The sequence below is a fragment of the Terrapene carolina genome, unplaced genomic scaffold (assembly GCF_002925995.2).
Source record: "Terrapene carolina triunguis isolate 2854851 unplaced genomic scaffold, T_m_triunguis-2.0 Scaffold66, whole genome shotgun sequence".
In the NCBI taxonomy this organism is placed as follows: Eukaryota; Metazoa; Chordata; order Testudines; family Emydidae; genus Terrapene; species Terrapene triunguis.
In genome coordinates this window covers 53,090,767-53,108,448 of record NW_020664417.1, presented here as the reverse complement: position 1 = coordinate 53,108,448, position 17,682 = coordinate 53,090,767, and the positions used below count along the sequence as shown (strand labels likewise).

General features: G+C 45.4%; 1 protein-coding gene across 1 annotated transcript; it reads left to right on the top strand.

The window, feature by feature from the left end:
* Window positions 1-5,426: 5,426 nt before the first annotated feature.
* Window positions 5,427-17,079, top strand: TMEM165 (transmembrane protein 165). The gene is made up of 6 exons (XM_024216068.3): window positions 5,427-5,802; window positions 8,461-8,686; window positions 9,348-9,523; window positions 10,498-10,680; window positions 14,230-14,335; window positions 16,150-17,079. Exons 1-6 carry the CDS (start codon window positions 5,587-5,589, stop codon window positions 16,224-16,226), a joined length of 984 nt encoding a protein of 327 aa, XP_024071836.1. The 5' UTR covers window positions 5,427-5,586; the 3' UTR covers window positions 16,227-17,079.
* The last annotated feature ends 603 nt before the right edge of the window (window positions 17,080-17,682 follow it).

Here is a 17,682-nt window from a genome sequence, read left to right as displayed (position 1 = left end):
ACTCAGAGAGTTGTTATTAATGGCTCCCAATCCTGCTGGAAAGGCATAACGAGTGGGATTCCGCAGGGGTCTGTTTTGGGACCGGCTCTGTTCAATATCTTCATTAACGACTTAGATATTGGCATAGAAAGTACGCTTATTAAGTTTGCGGATGATACCAAACTGGGAGGGATTGCAACTGCTTTGGAGGACAGGGTCATAATTCAAAATGATCTGGACAAATTGGAGAAATGGTCTGAGTTAAACAGGATGAAGTTTAACAAAGACAAATGCAAAGTGCTCCACTTAGGAAGAAAAAATCAGTTTCACACATACAGAATGGGAAGAGACTGTCTAGGAAGGAGTACGGCAGAAAGGGATCTAGGGATTATAGTGGACCACAAGCTAAATATGAGTCAACAGTGTGTTGCTGTTGCAAAAAAAGCAAACGTGATTCTGGGATGTATTAACAGGTGTGTTGTGAGCAAGACACGAGAAGTCATTCTTCCGCTCTACTCTGCTCTGGTTAGGCCTCAGCTGGAGTATTGCGTCCAGTTCTGGGCACCGCATTTCAAGAAAGATGTGGAGAAATTGGAGAGGGTCTAGAGAAGAGCAACAAGAATGATTAAAGGTCTAGAGAACATGACCTATGAAGGAAGGCTGAAAGAATTGGGTTTGTTTAGTTTGGAAAGGAGAAGACTGAGAGGGGACATGATAGCAGTTTTCAGGTATCTAAAAGGGTGTCATAAGGAAGGGGGAGAAAACTTGTTCATCTTAGCCTCTACAAATAGAACAAGAAGCAATGGGCTTAAACTGCAGCAAGGGAGGTTTAGGTTGGACATTAGGAAAAAGTTCCTAACTGTCAGGGTGGTTAAACACTGGAATAAATTGCCTAGGGAGGTTGTGGAATCTCCATCTCTGGAGATATTTAAGAGTAGGTTAGATAAATGTCTATCAGGGATGGTCTAGACAGTATTTGGTCCTGCCATGCGGGCAGGGGACTGGACTTGATGACCTCTCGAGGTCCCTTCCAGTCCTAGAATCTATGAATAAATGGCACATCTTGTTTCTACACTGGGATTATACTTCAGACATGCTACGTGCCTAGTAATGTGAGATGTCATCAAATTCAAAACAGGTTTATTGGCTTTTTATGTGTCCTTGCACTTGATTATTGTATTACAAATAGTCAGTTTGCCCCCAAATGATCCTTATATGTGGACTGCTTGATTCTTGAAATTGGAGTATTTTAGCAGGGTTAGTATAGGAATGGTTTTGTCCCAGTGGTTTTGATCACTGTATGTGGCTGATTCTTATATAAGTAATTCTTATAAATGGAGTGCATTTGTACTTGGTTTTCTGGGATGCTGCTAACACTAAGGCCCCTGCCAGCTCCTGGCTGGTCCCTTGAATGCTCTTGGTGGTTCCAATGGCACTGGCTGCAGCTGCTGGGCCCTGTGCACCTATTGCCTCCCCCCCTCCACCCCCCAATCTTAAAGGCGTCTCTCCCAGCCTAAGGACCCAGATCTCAGGCAATTCTAGGGAGCAACAAATGAGGAAACAGGGATGGGCGCGAGGGTCAGGCAGGGAGCCACTAAGGCCTGGTCTACACTACGGGATTAATTCGGATTTAGCAGCGTTAATTCGAATTAACCCTTCACCCGTCCACACAACAGAGCCATTTAGTTCGAATTAAAGGGCTCTTTAAATCGATTTCTGTACTCCACCTCGACGAGCGGAGTAGCGCCAAAATCGATTTTGTTAATTCGAATTAGGGTTAGTGTGGCCGCACACCACCGAATTAATGTGATTAAAATAAATGGGGTAGTGTGGCCGCACACCACCGAATTAATGTGGTTAAAAACCGAATTAATGTGCTTAGTGTGGCCGCGCACAATCGAATTTATACAACCTGTTTCCCAAATTCGAATTATCTAAATTCGGATTAATCCCGTAGTGTAGACATACCCTAAGAGGCCCATCCAGAAACTGCTGCTAAGGCAGCTTGGCCTTGTGAACCCTGGTTTATGAAGCCAATATCCTAACCCCTGAGCTCTGGAGCCAGCTCGCCCTAGGGTTACCATATGTCCGGGTTTCCCCGGACATGTCCGGCTTTTGGGTCTTTAAATAGCCGTCCGGGGGGAATTTGTAAAAAGCTAAAAATGTCCAGGATTTCCCCCGGACGGCTATTTAAAGACCCAAAAGCGCTGACAGGGCAGCCGCGCTGGGGGAAACCGTGGCAAGCCGGTGCCGCCGGCGCTGCTCACCTTCCCTCCCTGGGCCCTGGGGCAGCGCGCAGCTGAGCTCCCAGCGCGGCGGCGCCAGCCCACGGGGCCCCCCACCCGGCCGGCAGGAGCCTGCAGAGCGCAGCCCTGCCCCTGCCCCCGGCACACAGAGAGACAGGGAGGTCTCACTCCCCTGCGTGCTGCAGCGGGTCGGGGCCTGTAGACTCTGGTAGCAGGCAGCGGCCGCCAGGCAGAGAGCCCTCCCCACTCCTGCCCCCCTCCCCTCGACCTGACCCTAGGAAGGGGCCAGAGGGACTGGGAGGGACCTGCCTGCTGGATGCTTCCTGGGAGCCGCTCCAGGTAAGCACTGCTGGGCTCACCTGGCCCCCTGGCAGGTTCCTCTGGGGGGGCTCCCCTCAGACCCACTGCCCTCAGGCCCCACCCTGACCCTGTTCCCTCAGCCTCCCCTGCAGTCCCCCCTGTACCCCCACCCTCAACCAACTGCCCTCAGCCCCCCTGACCCTGTTCCCTCTGCCTCCCCCACAGTCCCTCCCCCCGATCATTTCACCCGACCCACTGCCCTCAGCCCCCACCCTGACCTTGTTCCCCCTGTACCTCCCACCCCGAACCCACTGCCCTCAGTCCCTGCCCCCATTCCAACAGCCTTCCCCACAGTCCCCAGTTCCCCGCAACCCACTGCCCTCAGCCTTGCCCTACCCCAAATCTTTTCTTCAGCCTCCCCCGTCATCCCACCCCCATCGCTCCCCCTGCTGTCCCACCCCCTCAACTTCCCCCCATTCCAGTCCTGCTCCCCTCTGTCTCATCCCCTCCAGACCCTGTCCCTCTCCCCAACCCCCCAACCCTCCCCAGCCCAGCCCCATTGTCTCCCCTGCCCCGCCCCACTCTACACAGCTCTCTCTACCCTGTCCCATTCATGCTCCCCTCAGCCCCTACCCTACTCCCCCCATCCCAGTCCTGTCCCATCCCCCTCAGGCCCCCCAGTCCCAGTCCTGTCCCTCTCAGTTCCTCCACCCTGCTTCCCCTGGTCCATCCCCACACACCCACCGACTCCCTCGATCTCCCTCCCCCCAATCCCACTGCCTGGACCCACCCCCGTCCCACTCAGGACATGCATGAAAAAGAAGCAATGGGCTTAAATTGTAGCAAGGGAGATTTAGGTTAGACATTAGGAAAAACTTCCTAACTGTAAAGGTAGTTAAGCACTGGACAAATTACCTAGAGAGGTTATGAAATAGCAGTCATTGGAGTTTTTTAAGAGGTTAGACAAACACCTGTCAAGGATGGTCTAGTTGTTATTACTCAGTCCTGCCTCAGTGCAGGGGTTTGACTAGATGACCTGTTGATGTCCCTTCCAGTCCTACATTTCTGTGATTCACACTGAATTGCCTTGTGCCACTGTCTAGTAGTAGTGGCACACAGTTCTCTGACATGCAGGTTTATAAAATTGTAGTTAATATACAGTTTAGAGCATAGCAATTTTAAAGCTCTGCATGTTCAGACCAAGTGAGCTGAAAATTGTGATCTTGTATTCAAAACTATTAAGATGTGGGCTGAAATAAAATCAGCATGAATTGCTCAACAATATCAATGGAATCAGCATTGCGCTGCTATATATTGTAAAACATTACAGTGAAATCTTGCAAGTATTACATAGCACGCCACCTTGCCCAAGTGGTAACTAAGCATAACATCTTCCTGTTTCAACATTCTTAACTTGTATTCCTCCTGGAAGTTGTTTTTTTTCAAACACTGAATGCTGCTAAGTTATGAGTTTTAACAGGTTTTTTTTCTTTGAAACCACAGCACTGAATGTTATTCTAAAATTGTTTTCCAAATATTCTTAAACTCCCAGTTTATCCCCTGCTGATGTTCATTGTGAAAAGTATTGCAGGTCTAATAATAATATTTGGCACTTCTGTAATTCACTGTCCAACATGTGTTTTGTGCCCTCCTCTGGTGGATTTTTAGAGGATAACTGTATAGCTACCAGCTAAGGGAGTTATATCTTGAACTCAAGTAGTAGAAGCTCATGCTTTTAAGTCTGGATGGCTCAGGTTCAATCTTTGGTGACTAGCTATGATGGAGGTTGCTACACTTATAATCCCTTTAATCAGAAGTTCTGAATATGCTTTGTTGTGGGCAGAACTAGCCTATAGTTAAGCAACCGAAAATTTAGAATGGGAAGTGTTGAAATGTTGGGAAGCCTTATAATTTTGCCAGTCTGGAATGAACATCCCATCTGAGGGATGGGGTCGGGGAGAGAGGAGAGTGAGACAGGACCAGGAAACTGGGACAAGGAATCCAGAGCGGTAGTGGGGGGCAGTTGAAATCAGATGAGGAGCTGGGGCGGGTTAGACAGCAATAGGATAGACATAGACTGGAGGGGATGGGGAAGAAGGGTCTTTGACTACTAGAGACCACTCCGTTCTCCGAACATTTGATTCGCGGGAAGCAGGGGAGGGGGAAGAGTAGGGGGCAAAGCGTTCAGGGGAAGGGGCGGAGTTGGGGTGGGGATTTTGGGGAAGGGGCGGAGTTGGGGCGGGACCAGGGGCCCTTGGCGTGTCCTCTTTTTCCAGGACTGCAATATGGTAACCCTAGCTCGCCCTAGCCACGTGGAGCGGCACCTGCAGCGGGGCCATGAGCTGCCTTGACCTGGGGCCTCTCACTCCCTCCCGCGCTGGGATTCAAAACCCTCTACAAAGCCGGCTTCTTCCCTCGGCCTCTCGCTGCCCGTCCCCGCCGGGGTGACTCCCGCAGGGCCCGCTTTGCTCGCTGAGACGGGGCCAGTGCCGCGGGCCCCGCGCGAGGGGCTGTAACGCGCCTGGCTGCGGGTGCCCGCGCTCGGGATCCTTGGTCTTTCGCCCCTCCCCCTCCCTTTCCACAGGGCACAGGGGCTGGGCAGCGCGGTGCTAGGCAGCAGGATCATGGGAAGGACACGTAAAGCTTCCACAGGAGGAAGGGGGCGTGGCATCGGGGGGTCACAAGATTTCACGTCTCAGACAACGCCGGTTCGCCCTTAGCCTGGAGGGGAGCAGCGTGGCTCAGCCTAACCTGTCAGCTCCGCGCCCTCTCGCCTGCACGTCGTGGTGGCTATCGCAGCCAATCAGGGGCGCGGCTGCGGGAAGCAGGGCGGGCTGGTCGGGGCGGGTTCGGTTGCTCAGCGCGCTGGAGGCGGCGTTTCTGAGTGAGCGCTTCCTGCCCTCCCTTCGCACCGGGACTCGGTGGCGGCCGGTGCAGGAGACGGTTGTGGCGGCTGCGGGGATCGGCCCGTCCTCATCCGGGAGCGGCCATGGCGCGGCGCCGCTAGGTTTCCCTGCGGGGTCGGGTCGAGCCGGGGCCGCTCCGCGAGTCGCAGGCCGGGATGGGGCCGGGGGGCGGCCGGCAGGGCCCGGAGGCAGCGGGAGGCCGAGCGTCCTGCCGGGCCGCCGCGCTGCTGCTCCTGCTGCTCCTGGCCGCGCCCGCCGGGCTGCGCGCCGCCCTGGAGGAAGAGACCGGCAGGAACAAGGAGCCGCCGGCGCCGCCACAGCAGCAGCAGCCGCAGCCCGCGGTGCAGGGGCTAGATCCGGCCCGGGCCGAGGTGAGGCGGAGGCCGTGAGTGTGTGTGTGGTGCTGGGGTGTGTCCCCCGCTCCTTCTCCTCTGTCCCCCCGGGTGCACAGGGGCCGCAGCCCGGAGCCCCCGGGCAGCGTCCTGGGCGGGGCGGGCCTGCCTATCGCACAGCACCCGGCATTGGGCGGATGAGGTCGGGGTGGGCGGGCTGCGGCGGGGGCAGACACCCCGCCTCGGGGTGAGTGTCGGGTGTCTCCAGCCTGCTGTGGCTTGGTGTCTCCTCCCCCGCCTGTTGAGCGCTCCTGGGTATGTGACCTAGGGTGGGTCTGCAGAATCCAAGCTTTAATCTAAAAGAAAAGGTGTTTAGCCCACATGGCTGCCAAGTTAACCTTGATTTATATAATACCTAACTAATAACACGTAATTAAACTTAATGGCAGCGTAAAAGGCTGTATTCCCTTGGCCTTTCTGCAAACCTCCCATTGACACAGTGGGGAGTCCAGCAGTGGATAGAGAGGCATGTGCAATCTTGAATTGATACCCTGTGTACAGAACTGAATTAAAAGTGGATTTTGTTCCTCTCTGAATAAAGAAAGACCCTGGCTCATCTTCCTGAGGGGATAGGCTGGTTAACTAGATCCCAGCATGTATGTTGAAGCAAAACTCTAATGGCTACAAATGAACAACAAAGGGGAAGTCATTCATGCAAACATACTAGTGTCTTATACTTTAACTATTGAAATGTGTCATGTTTTTTCCAAGTGTTCTGGATCATTTAATACTGCCCATCAATTAATCAAGCACATTAATCCTTAGTAGGTTCCCATGTTAGGGAATGCTGCTGCAACACTTTGACCATAAGCTTAAGGAGGAACTGTAGAAGCCCTTTAGTATTTCCATACTTGACACTGTGAGGGCAGAAGAAGAAGGGAAGCAGAGAGAACATGAGCAGTGTAGGCTAAAATGTAGAGCGAAAGGCATGGAGCAAGACCAAACTGCAAGAGGAAAACAGTTAACGCAGCAAAGTGGATAGAGGAGATGAGATTGGGAAGACAGGGATAAGTGCTAGTGAGGAATGAAACATGAATGGAAAAATACTGTCTTTATTGTATTCCTAGCCTAATAGAAGTTTAAAGCCAACCCCCCTCCCCCAACTATTTAACTTTGCCCAAAGGCCTGCAAGAGCTAATGAAGCTTTCACCTAGAGCTTGTTGAGGAGTCACTTTAGACCCAGACCTCTGGTCATGGCTTGTTATCTCAATCATTTGTCCTCTTATTCTTTCCCAGACTTATCAAGTCTCTCTGACTATACAGTAGTGCTTTCAGAAATGGAAAGGTAATCATTTCCATCTGGCTGAACAGCAGTGTGGTTTTTTTTTTTTTTTAAGCAACTCTTATGGGAATCTTGGAGCCTAGGAAGGAATAGGTTATTGAGGTAAAGTTAATCTGTCATTAGGAAAAACCTGAATCTGTACAGGGATATCAGTTGTTAGGTTTGTCAACATTTACTTCTGAAAGGGGAGACTTTCAATGGCACAAAGAGCAGTTAGGCACCTAACTCCCATTTGTGCCTCTGAAAATCTCCCTAAGTACCTTGTACTGGACTGTTTTGAGGGCACAGAATAGGGTGGTGTTTAGGAGGTGTCTAGTATATTTTGGACATTATAGCAATCTAAATAATGCTAAGTATGTTGCTGGTAAACATTTTCCTTAACTCCAGAAAAATTTCACTTTGCTCCTTGTCTCCATCTCCAGTTGTTGACTTCATATTCATTGGTATGTGGGGCTGACAGGCAGAGGCACGTACAGTATGCTAAGAAAGAAACAGTATGCAAGAAACTAGAACCTTTAGCCTACAAAACTTGACTTCTTAATCTTGATTTTCAAGTTAAATCTGTTAATGCATCTCTCTAAAGAATTAAGTACTTTATGTTCACCTTATTTCACTTGAGAGTTGAGACTATTTCTGCTATAGCTCTTTCTGTAAGAATTGACAAGTGATGGATGATCATGGGATGCAACAAAGGAGCCTGCAGGCTGGGGCGGAGGGATTAATATAGTGTGAAATTTTATTTGCTAGAAATTGGTCTACCGAAAATGGGACATTAAGCTGGGGATTTGGCATTTGATAAAATTAACAGCAAAACTTGGCCACGAAAAGTAAGATGACAGTCTGAAAGCATTAATTTGATGACAGCGTGTTTGCTTACATGCTAATGAATCTGCATCCGATGAAGTGGGTTTTAGCCCACAAAAGCTTATGCTCAAATAAATTTGTTAGTCTCTAAGGTGCCACAAGTACTCCTATTCTTTTTTTTAGATGTAATACAGTAACCCGAAAACTGCTTGCTTCACTAATCTGCCAAAATAATAGAAAGAGCCATGTATTGTAAATTGCAGTATTGCAGTGACTTGAATGTACCTTCCATTTACTGTGATAGTGATCGCTATACCTAAGTAATATCTGCACAAAGGTATTTCATTATTAATCATAGCAGGATATCATAGGTTAATGACTGATCACTATAGTCCCAGATGGGTGGCAGTCAGTAGTAGTTAAAAGATTCTGATTGAAGGAAAACTTCAATCATCCTGCTTGAAAATATTCTAATAAAAAGTATTAGACCGTAATGGTTTGCAATAGGAGAAAAATGTTCAACCTTAAGCAATCATTTTCTTCTTTTACAGAAATGGCCCACGCCAGTTCCTCCAGTTCATCTTATCAGTGAAGAATCTGCTGATAAAACTAATTTGGGGTTTATTCATGCTTTTGTGGCTGCCATATCAGTCATCATTGTGTCAGAACTGGGGGATAAGACCTTCTTTATTGCAGCCATCATGGCAATGCGTTATAATCGTTTGACTGTAATGGCTGGTGCCATGCTTGCCTTAGGACTGATGACATGCTTATCAGGTTAGAACTCTTTGCTTCCTTTCTCAGAATTCACTGATTAAATGTATGCGTATAGTCTGTCATCCTTAAATCTTAACCAAAGTGAAAATGAATGCAGCAGTTATGCAGGATTTATTAGTGATTCTTTTCTATAGAGCTTTAAGGGCTACTAGCTTTTTTTTTTTTTTTGTAGTCTCTTATCATATAAATTTTATGCCATTCAAAGTAAATGCAATGGGATCGTATAACTTCATTCATTAGTTGAAGACAGAGGGCACTCAGAGGTGACATGTATATTGATATAAATTGGACTGTCTTGGACTTTTGCTTACATACTGCTATGTAAGTGTAAATGAGATTAACGGCCAGGTTCTGTGATGCTTTTTCTGTGCAGTACGCAGAAAAAGTAGCCAGGGTCTGGGAGGGGAAGGTAGCTTTAGACTTCTCTGGGGTTCTGGGGTGGCACTGCCCTCAGTATAAGTTAGAGCAGCTCCAAAGGCTGCTGTCACAGCAATTTACCATGGTGATGCTCTATAGCTCAGAATACAGGAAAACAAAGTGTTTGTTCTGTAATAGATCTCTGAACAGTGAACTTTGCTAAAGAGCAGCACTTACAAATAGTAATAATATCAGTGGTCATCTTGGTATTATTTAACATATAACATAACTTATTTTCTTTCAGTTTTATTTGGCTATGCCACCACAGTTATCCCCCGAGTGTACACATACTATGTGTCAACTGCACTGTTTGCAATTTTTGGCATCAGAATGCTTCGGGAAGGCTTGAAGATGAGCCCAGATGAGGGTCAGGAGGAGCTGGAGGAAGTTCAAGCAGAAATCAAGAAAAAAGATGAAGAAGTAAGTCATAAAGTACTTAGAAGTGATGACTAATGAAACACTTAGGCCAGTTAGGTTGCACAATTAAGGAAGCACGTGCATGCGGGTTGCTCAGCTGTATATATGTGTAATAAGAGTCTGATGCAAAAAAAATGTGTGGTTAACAATAACCTGAAAACAGACAGAAATGCCCCTCTTCACCATGGACCACATAACAGAATGCCCCCTCTGGTAATTTCCTGGAGACTGTTTTAACAGCTGGCTGTAATTCTCAGCTGTCTAGCTGCATTTTGAGGTGGGAGAGAGAAGTGAACTGCCATGAATTCTATATATCTCTTTCACCTGGGGCTTTACCAGCCAGAATGTTGACAGCTACCATTGCTGCTGCTTTTATTTATAACATTTAGGTAGAGTAATACTGAAGCTAGTGTTGCTGCAGGTGTCCTTGTGGACATAACCTAAGCAAAATACTGCAGCTATAAGGAATACAGTTAATACAATTTCTCTGGCGCATTAGTTTTATTTCATTTATTATTCTTGTCACTAATTTTACTGTCTTCCCCTCTCCCATCTCAAGAGCTACCACTGTTTATCACCGTAATAATGCATTCAGTTTCTTCTCAGTATAATTAAAAATAGCATAACAGCTCATCATATATCATTTTCTAAAATAAACCTTTTCTTGCTTTAAAATGCTTATCCTATGTTTCTGCCTACTTTGCACATTTGTAGTAGGAGCTAAATATTTGGATTGTCTAAATGTCCAATTGTACAGCTTTGAGGCAGACAGTTACTTGGAGGGAAAGGGTAAGTGTAGATATGTAAATTGTAGGTAACCTTGGTGGTAGGCAGTACCTTAAATATTCAACAGCTAAGTTTATTGTTCAAAGTCTAACTGTCCTGGGTATTAAATTATTGGGTTTACATTTGAGCAGTATTTGCATTGGGATATTTGGATAATATTTCAGTTCTTCTGATGGGCTTCTTGTTTCCAGTTCCAGAGAACAAAACTATTAAATGGGCCAGGAGATGTGGAAACAGGGACAGGCACAAATATACCTCAGAAGAAGTGGCTGCATTTTATTTCTCCAATTTTTGTTCAAGCTTTTACTTTAACGTTCGTAGCAGAATGGGGTGATCGCTCTCAATTGACAACCATAGTCCTGGCAGCAAGAGAGGTGAGTGTGATCGATACAAAATGTCCTTCTTTTGTCCTGTTTTTGAATATTGGCAGCAGATGAGGTAGAGAGACAGATGGTATATCCTTTATCAACACATCAGATTCTCCTTTGTAGTTTATTAGATATACCCAGTTAATGTTGGGAGCATATGGAGGCATGAATCTGAAGGCAGTGTGGTTATTTCTGTGCATCCTCAATACCTGAGGTGTTGTTACTGTTACAGTCTCCCTCTAAAGATAGTGATATTGTTTACTGCATGGTTTGGGACTGCAAGTGTCATTTCTGGAAAAAGCTGTTTTCTCTCTTCAGCTGTACAGTATAAGAGATTTGTCACTTTGTTCCATGCAATAACCATCATTTAAGAAACCTTTTTGAAAATGTCAGGCTAAGCAGATATTGCTATTAAAACTATTTATAGCTTTAAAGAGGAACTTGTAATTTGATCAATCCTTAAAACTGTTAAAAGCTGATTGTTTCTTAGAGTCCAGAATGCATTATCTTATTATATGTACCACTATTAATTGTGAGCTGCTCTGAAAAACAAGCATTAAAATACTATTTCTATTGATTGACATCAACATTGCTGCTAAAGCAAGGAAGACAATGAAAAGGGGAATCCACTTAAGCTTCTGGTCTGCTGGAAATGGAGGGGGAAAGATAATCTTTCTAGATAGATGCATACATGCTGCATATCTCTTTTCTATTACATATTCATATTACACACACAAATATTATGCTTGCAAAATCAAGCACTCAGAAAGTAGGAACTGCCACAACAAAGGTTGTGTGTGCGCAACCTTAATTTGGCCTCTTTGTGCATATGCATTATGATAGTATTTAATTACATTACATACTATTTTTCCACAGGACTCTGGCCTTTCAGTGCACAGGATGGACCTGGCCTGGATATGAGTATTTCACAAACACTGACTATCTTTACAACACCCCTGTGAGACAAGGGGCTATGAGACAGAAAGTTTAAGATCAAAAGTATCCATGAATATTTGGTGTCCAATTTGAGACTCCCAAGACCTTCAAGCTTGTGTAATGGAAGAAGCTGTTGTCTTGGGACCCTTGCTTCCTTTGTTGCAGAAGTTGGAAGATGTACAGTGAATGAGGCAGGGGACTGCCAGAAGAGAAAGGATGGTCTCCTGGTTAAGACAATTTAGTGATTTCTTGGAAAATTTGGTTCTATCACTGCCTCTGCACAGAGTTCCTGTGTGATGCTGGGCATAGTGCTTAAACAAAACTTTTCACAGGTGGTCACTAATTATGTTTCTAACTTTCCAGGTACTCATCTTGAGACCTGGGGTCTGATTTGCAGAAGTGCTGAGTGCTCACAACTGCAACTAAAGTCAATGGGAGCTATGGTTTGAACATGTAAAGTGCTATATAATGCTAAGTTTAATCAGGTCTTGGGAAGTCTCAAGTTGGACACCCCAAATTAGTGGATACTTTTGACCTTGTACACACTCTGCTTTATAGTTCCTCACCTCACAGGGGTGTTGCAAGGGTAAGTCAGTTAATGTTTGTGAATGACTCAGATACCGTAGTGATGAGTGCCATAGAAAAGCACATGAGAAAATTAATAATTCTGTCATCAGACCAGGGTTTGAATAGTGTGGAGTTTTCAAATAGTATTTGAACAATGAAGTGAAAACAAAATATTGAGTAGCTGCTCATTAAGTGAACCCTATCTATCCCGGGCACTGAAAGAGGCATGCATCCTGTGATCGTGTAATTAGACTGATTATGTATGTAGTTACATAATAATGCATACGCACCAGGAAGCTGAATTAAGGTCTCTCAGGCAACCTGAAGTTTGGTATTCCTAACTTTTGAATGTTCAACTCTGGAACTTTTAATGTATTGTAAATGTCAGGTTTGAGTTATTTATTTTGGTCTTTTTATTTTTGGGAGTTGCATTACATTGACACCCACATGAGTCATTAGCAGGGTTGGAGCCTTTAGATCCTCCACACAAACCTCTGCCACTTGAGCTAGCAGAATAACTGATAGCAATAGTAGGTTGTCATCGTCTGTGTACCAGCACTAGCTGTGTATGAATCACATTTTGCCAGAGGGTTTCACAGATTTGCTGACAGCACAGGACTGATGAGACTCAGTAATTTTGGGTTCCATACCCGTCTGTGGAGGGGTGTGCTCTAGTGAGCACAGTCCCTTCTGCCCATTCCCTCCCCCTAAATGTGACCCCTTTTTGCCTTGTCCCCTCCAGCCTTTCCCAGTCTTCTTTCTTCTGCACCCATGGCTCCTCATCCCAATCCAGTTCTCCCTTGCCTAGCCAGTACCTGTCTCCCCTACCTTGGGCTCCCTGTCACATCAGTTGTTTTCTACAAGGATCGTTGTCCTAGTCTCCTTGCCCAGCCAGTCCCAATTTACTCCCCTTCTGGGTCTGATGTTTCCCTGAATAGACTTTTTCTTCTCTTTGCTTTCTAGAGACCCTCCTCCCCTTCCCCATGCATTCCTTGTAGGGAAGAAATACTGTCATTTCCTTTTCCTTCTGTCGAGAGTCTAAAATCTTTCCTTCCTAGAGGAAGTACAAAAAGTTTCAAAAATACAAATGACAATTAGGTGCCCAGCTGCTACTTTTGCCTTTTGAAGATTTCCCCAAGTCATCTTTGGTGTTAACACAGTCTAGGATTGTTAGTTATATCCCGACTACTGTAAGAAGGTAAGACAGAAGGAGAGGATACCTTGAGAAGCTGTGTAACACTTACCGCCGTGTTTGTTCTCTATAGCAGAGCAATTGTCTCTTGTCTTTTTATTTACCCTTCCAGTAACCTTTTTAACAAAAATAGCAACTCTAAAGCCTTCAACTTTGTAAAGTGGTTTGTAGGTAAATCTTAGATATCCATTTAAGTATTGGATAAGTAAATGTATGCAGTTGAAAACTTCATCCAGTGATGTTACAGTTGTGACTGCTGGTAAACCTAGAATAGAATAACAGTTGCCATCTAGGCTAAAATTTGATACCTATATTTCCAGTCCTAGTCCCTCTGATTTCATACTTCTTTGGGTGACCTTTTTAGAGAAGGTGCATTGGCCTCATGAACCTTGACAGAATACTTCTGGTAACTAGCATGTGCTCTGACTACCAAAAGTTCCTCTTTACGGTTTGTTTGACATTTCTTAATTTTTGAGTTAGTGTTCTTCTAATTGTGTAGTTTTGCTTTGCTTCTAGCCAGCTGTCAGCCTCCACCCTAGAGGTAGCTGCTTTTCAGTGGTAGGTAAACAAAGTGAATCCTGGGTCTGTGTTATGGCACTTTTCAACCATCTTTAAGTGGTTTAATAGGCTGCTCCTGATTTATCAGATTTTAAGTCTTTTTCTGTTGTGACTGTTCCTCAGTGTTGCAGGAAACAATTGCTATTAAGCCATGCAAAACCCCTCAGAGGGGTTGACGATATTCTCTGGGGATTACCTTGCCTTGCAGCAAACTAAGAGAGCATATTTTTTTCCTGGTAAACTGCTGTTTGAGCCTTGTAGGTTTTCAACTGTGCTAATGTTGATCTTGTGTGTTTGCATAGGATCCCTATGGTGTGGCAGTGGGAGGAACAGTAGGACACTGTCTTTGCACTGGGTTAGCAGTTATTGGCGGAAGGATGATAGCACAAAAAATTTCTGTTAGGACTGGTAAGTGAAATCTCATTCTAACTGAAAAAAGAAATACTCAATACATCTATAGCTGGCTTTAGGGACCATCAGAATGAAAATGATGGTATGTGCACTTGGGGTGCAGTTAAAGGCAGTGTTTTTAATGCTAACGAAGGTATGTGAAGGAGCTTAAAACGGTGTGTTTAACTTAATTTTTGATTGTCACACTGTCAAACTCACTGGAGGCTTTTATAGCTGCCTTTAGCACTTGTCACTTCCACCTCACACCCTTCCTGTGAAGACTTAATCTTCTGCCTTTCACATGACTGCACCTCCTGCAGGTATAGCTACACCGCACACTTCTTCCAGTGGCAGGTAGAGTACATACCTGCGCTCCCCCCCCCACCCTCCCAGCATGGGTATAAATAGCACTGTAGATGACAAAGCATGGCTTAGGTGAGTAAAGTGAAGACACACTTGAGCCATGCGGTATGTACCCTGCATTGTTCTCTCCTTGCCCAAGCAGTGCCTTCCCCATCTACGTTGCTATTTTCACACTGCCTCCCTGTTGCCAGAGTCTATCCCCGACATGTGGAGCTACACACCACAGTGTGGACGCAGCCTGCTTTTCACTGTAGCATGTAGCGACGCATAGCCTACATGCCACCGCAAGTAGAACCAGCCAAGTTAAGATTGTGCGTTCCTTGCAACTTAGTGCTGGTTGGTGCTATGTCCAGGAGCTCAATCATAATCACGTTTGGTAATGTAGCAAGTCTTTTCTTTCTTCTTTTCTTACTGTGATTTGAGTTTCAGGTGGGTACTGAATTCCAATATCAGGGGTTTAAAAGTAAATTAAGATGAGGCACATAATTTAGCTCCTGGGGTATGGAGGTGGAAGAAAATCTTAAGCATTTAAGAAACGCAAAGTATGCTGTCTGGCAAACAGCAGCAGAGATTCTACCCTCTACGAGTTTAGGCTTCCTCTTTCAAAGGAGAGGAATTAAGGGGGTTAGAGAATCCCAGAGCTATTGTACATGTGGAACAACTGCTTTTCAGGGTATCTGCTGTGCATAGCAGGTGTTTTTATAATATTTTGACTAACAGGGATATGCCCATCTTGGAGGCAGGCCACAGCTTGTTCCAAATGTAATAGTCTTATTTTCTTGCCCCCAGAAAGGGTACAAGACACATCAAGAAAATTCATTTCTGCAGCAATAGCGTGTACACATTTTAAAAGTAAATACTATTCATGAAACTTAGATAGTCCCCTGTTTACACTGGCCAAGGAAACGTTAGTATCTCATCAGCAAATAGTGACTTAAGATGCTGCTGAGAAGCATCATGATACAATTTCTCTGGTCACTGGGGGTGGAGTTGTAATGTTTCTAAAGTCAGATTTTCAGTGCTGGTATAATCTGGAGAACTATGCTAGCAGTACTCCTAAACATTTGCTCTTTGTGACTGCACCTTTGCCTTAATGTAGAGTAAAGTAGGTTTTTTTCCTTACTCCTGTCAGCCAAAACTTCCCAATTCCAGGGGAGCAGGCTGCACTTTACTCTGGTTTACGTATAATAGAGTTAAAACCAGGTTTCATTTTAAGGGTCAAAATTTATCCTTATTTACATCTGTGCAGCTAGCCAGTAGGATGACAATAGACACACCTTGGCAGGGTGTTGCATGAGCCAGAAATAACTTCCAGTGCAGGCAGTTTAACCTCTGAACTGTGCATGTTGGTATGGAAGTCAAGTCCATGAAAATGGACCCCTCATGAGGCATGGTAGAAGTGCATTTAACTTGTTTTAAAACTATTTTTACCTGTACAACATCTAACTTTTTTCTTTTTTGTCTTTCAGTGACAATCATAGGAGGCATTGTTTTCTTGGCATTTGCATTCTCTGCACTATTTATAAGCCCGGAGTCTGGTTTTTAACAAGCTTTTTTTCATTGTCTTTAAAGAGCAAGGATTGGGAGGAACAAGCTTGTCCTTGTGTGTTGCTGTATATAATGTACAGGTATTGTTGCTAAACAAGCACTGAAAATGAGATACTGCACTTCTATAGCAATGATTTGTCAGTCTGGCACATTCATGGACCCTGTGCCATGGAGATCTGCTTCCTGTCTGGTTTGCAAGGTGTATTTAAGGGGTGGTTGGGTGCCTCACAGGATTTGAGTGGCTTTCTTGCTTGCTGAACCTGATCAGATGGCTTTTGAGGATCTGCATCCACAAACATGAGGCTTCCTTCCTCTGTTCCACATGATCACTATTGCTGTCTGTTCTAGAGCTTATCCATCTGGCTAAATAAGCAGCCGCCTTGCCAACAGGCATTATGATGTTACAAATTTCCCAATAGCAAGTATGAGGGAGAAAATCATTGACTCTCACACTTCACTTCCAGGATACCCTGGTAGCCTAAGAAACCTGAGGGGCAGCTCCCATGCCATTAAGTGACTAAACCTATTGAAACGTTTAGAATTAATTTAAAAAAGCAAATATCTTAATCAGGGGCCTTTGGTATGAAGTCAACAAAAGTGCTGACTCACGATGTACTGTTTTCAACAACAGACAATCTGGCTAGATCTGATTTTCTTTACTTAACCAATTCTTTTTTGTATTAAGTTGAAAACTTATAATATACATCATAGTAATAAAATGGTCAATATTTGACAATGCTGCATTCCCAAATTTGAACAATAATGCAATTCTTACAGATTAAGATGTGTTCATATTTTCTTTAATAGTGTAATGGGGGGAATGTAAATAAAACAGTGGTGTCTCCATTTTAGTTACTTTCAACTTCTTTTTTGATGGTGGTTCATTTAATTCCCTTAGCAGAGAGCGAGGTAATGGCTTCTTGCATGCACTGAGGGAGAGGCTCGCTTCTTATCCAGGTACGGTTGAAAAGGGAAGCAATGTTGATTTTGTGGCTGGAGTGATAAGATGTCATGACCACTTTGCACAGCTTTATTACCGGAATATATCTGTAAGCACTCTGCTGTTTATACAATGTGGAGTTGGCTTCTGAATTCACACCAGGTGCGTGGCGTATAATGCAGTGTTTTAAGCTGAAATACATGAAGTAGCAGACTTCTGTAAAGTGCAGTCCATGATGGTTGGCTTTAGCAGGTGCCCTAGGACCAGGGGTGAAAGTGAGCTGCACCGGCCCATACCCAGCCCACATTAAAGTGCTGCTGCGGCAGTGCTTTAATGTCCCTGCCCCTTTGGCCTCCCCTGTCGGCAGCCCTGCTGGTAGGGTCCATCCTGGCAGGGCCGCTAACGGGGGATGGGCAGCGACGTTAAAACACTGCCATGGAAAAGGGCCCTACAGCGCCTTAATGTCCCTGCCCCGTTCCTCCCCCCACCCCGCCGCCTCCGACGGGTGGGGCAA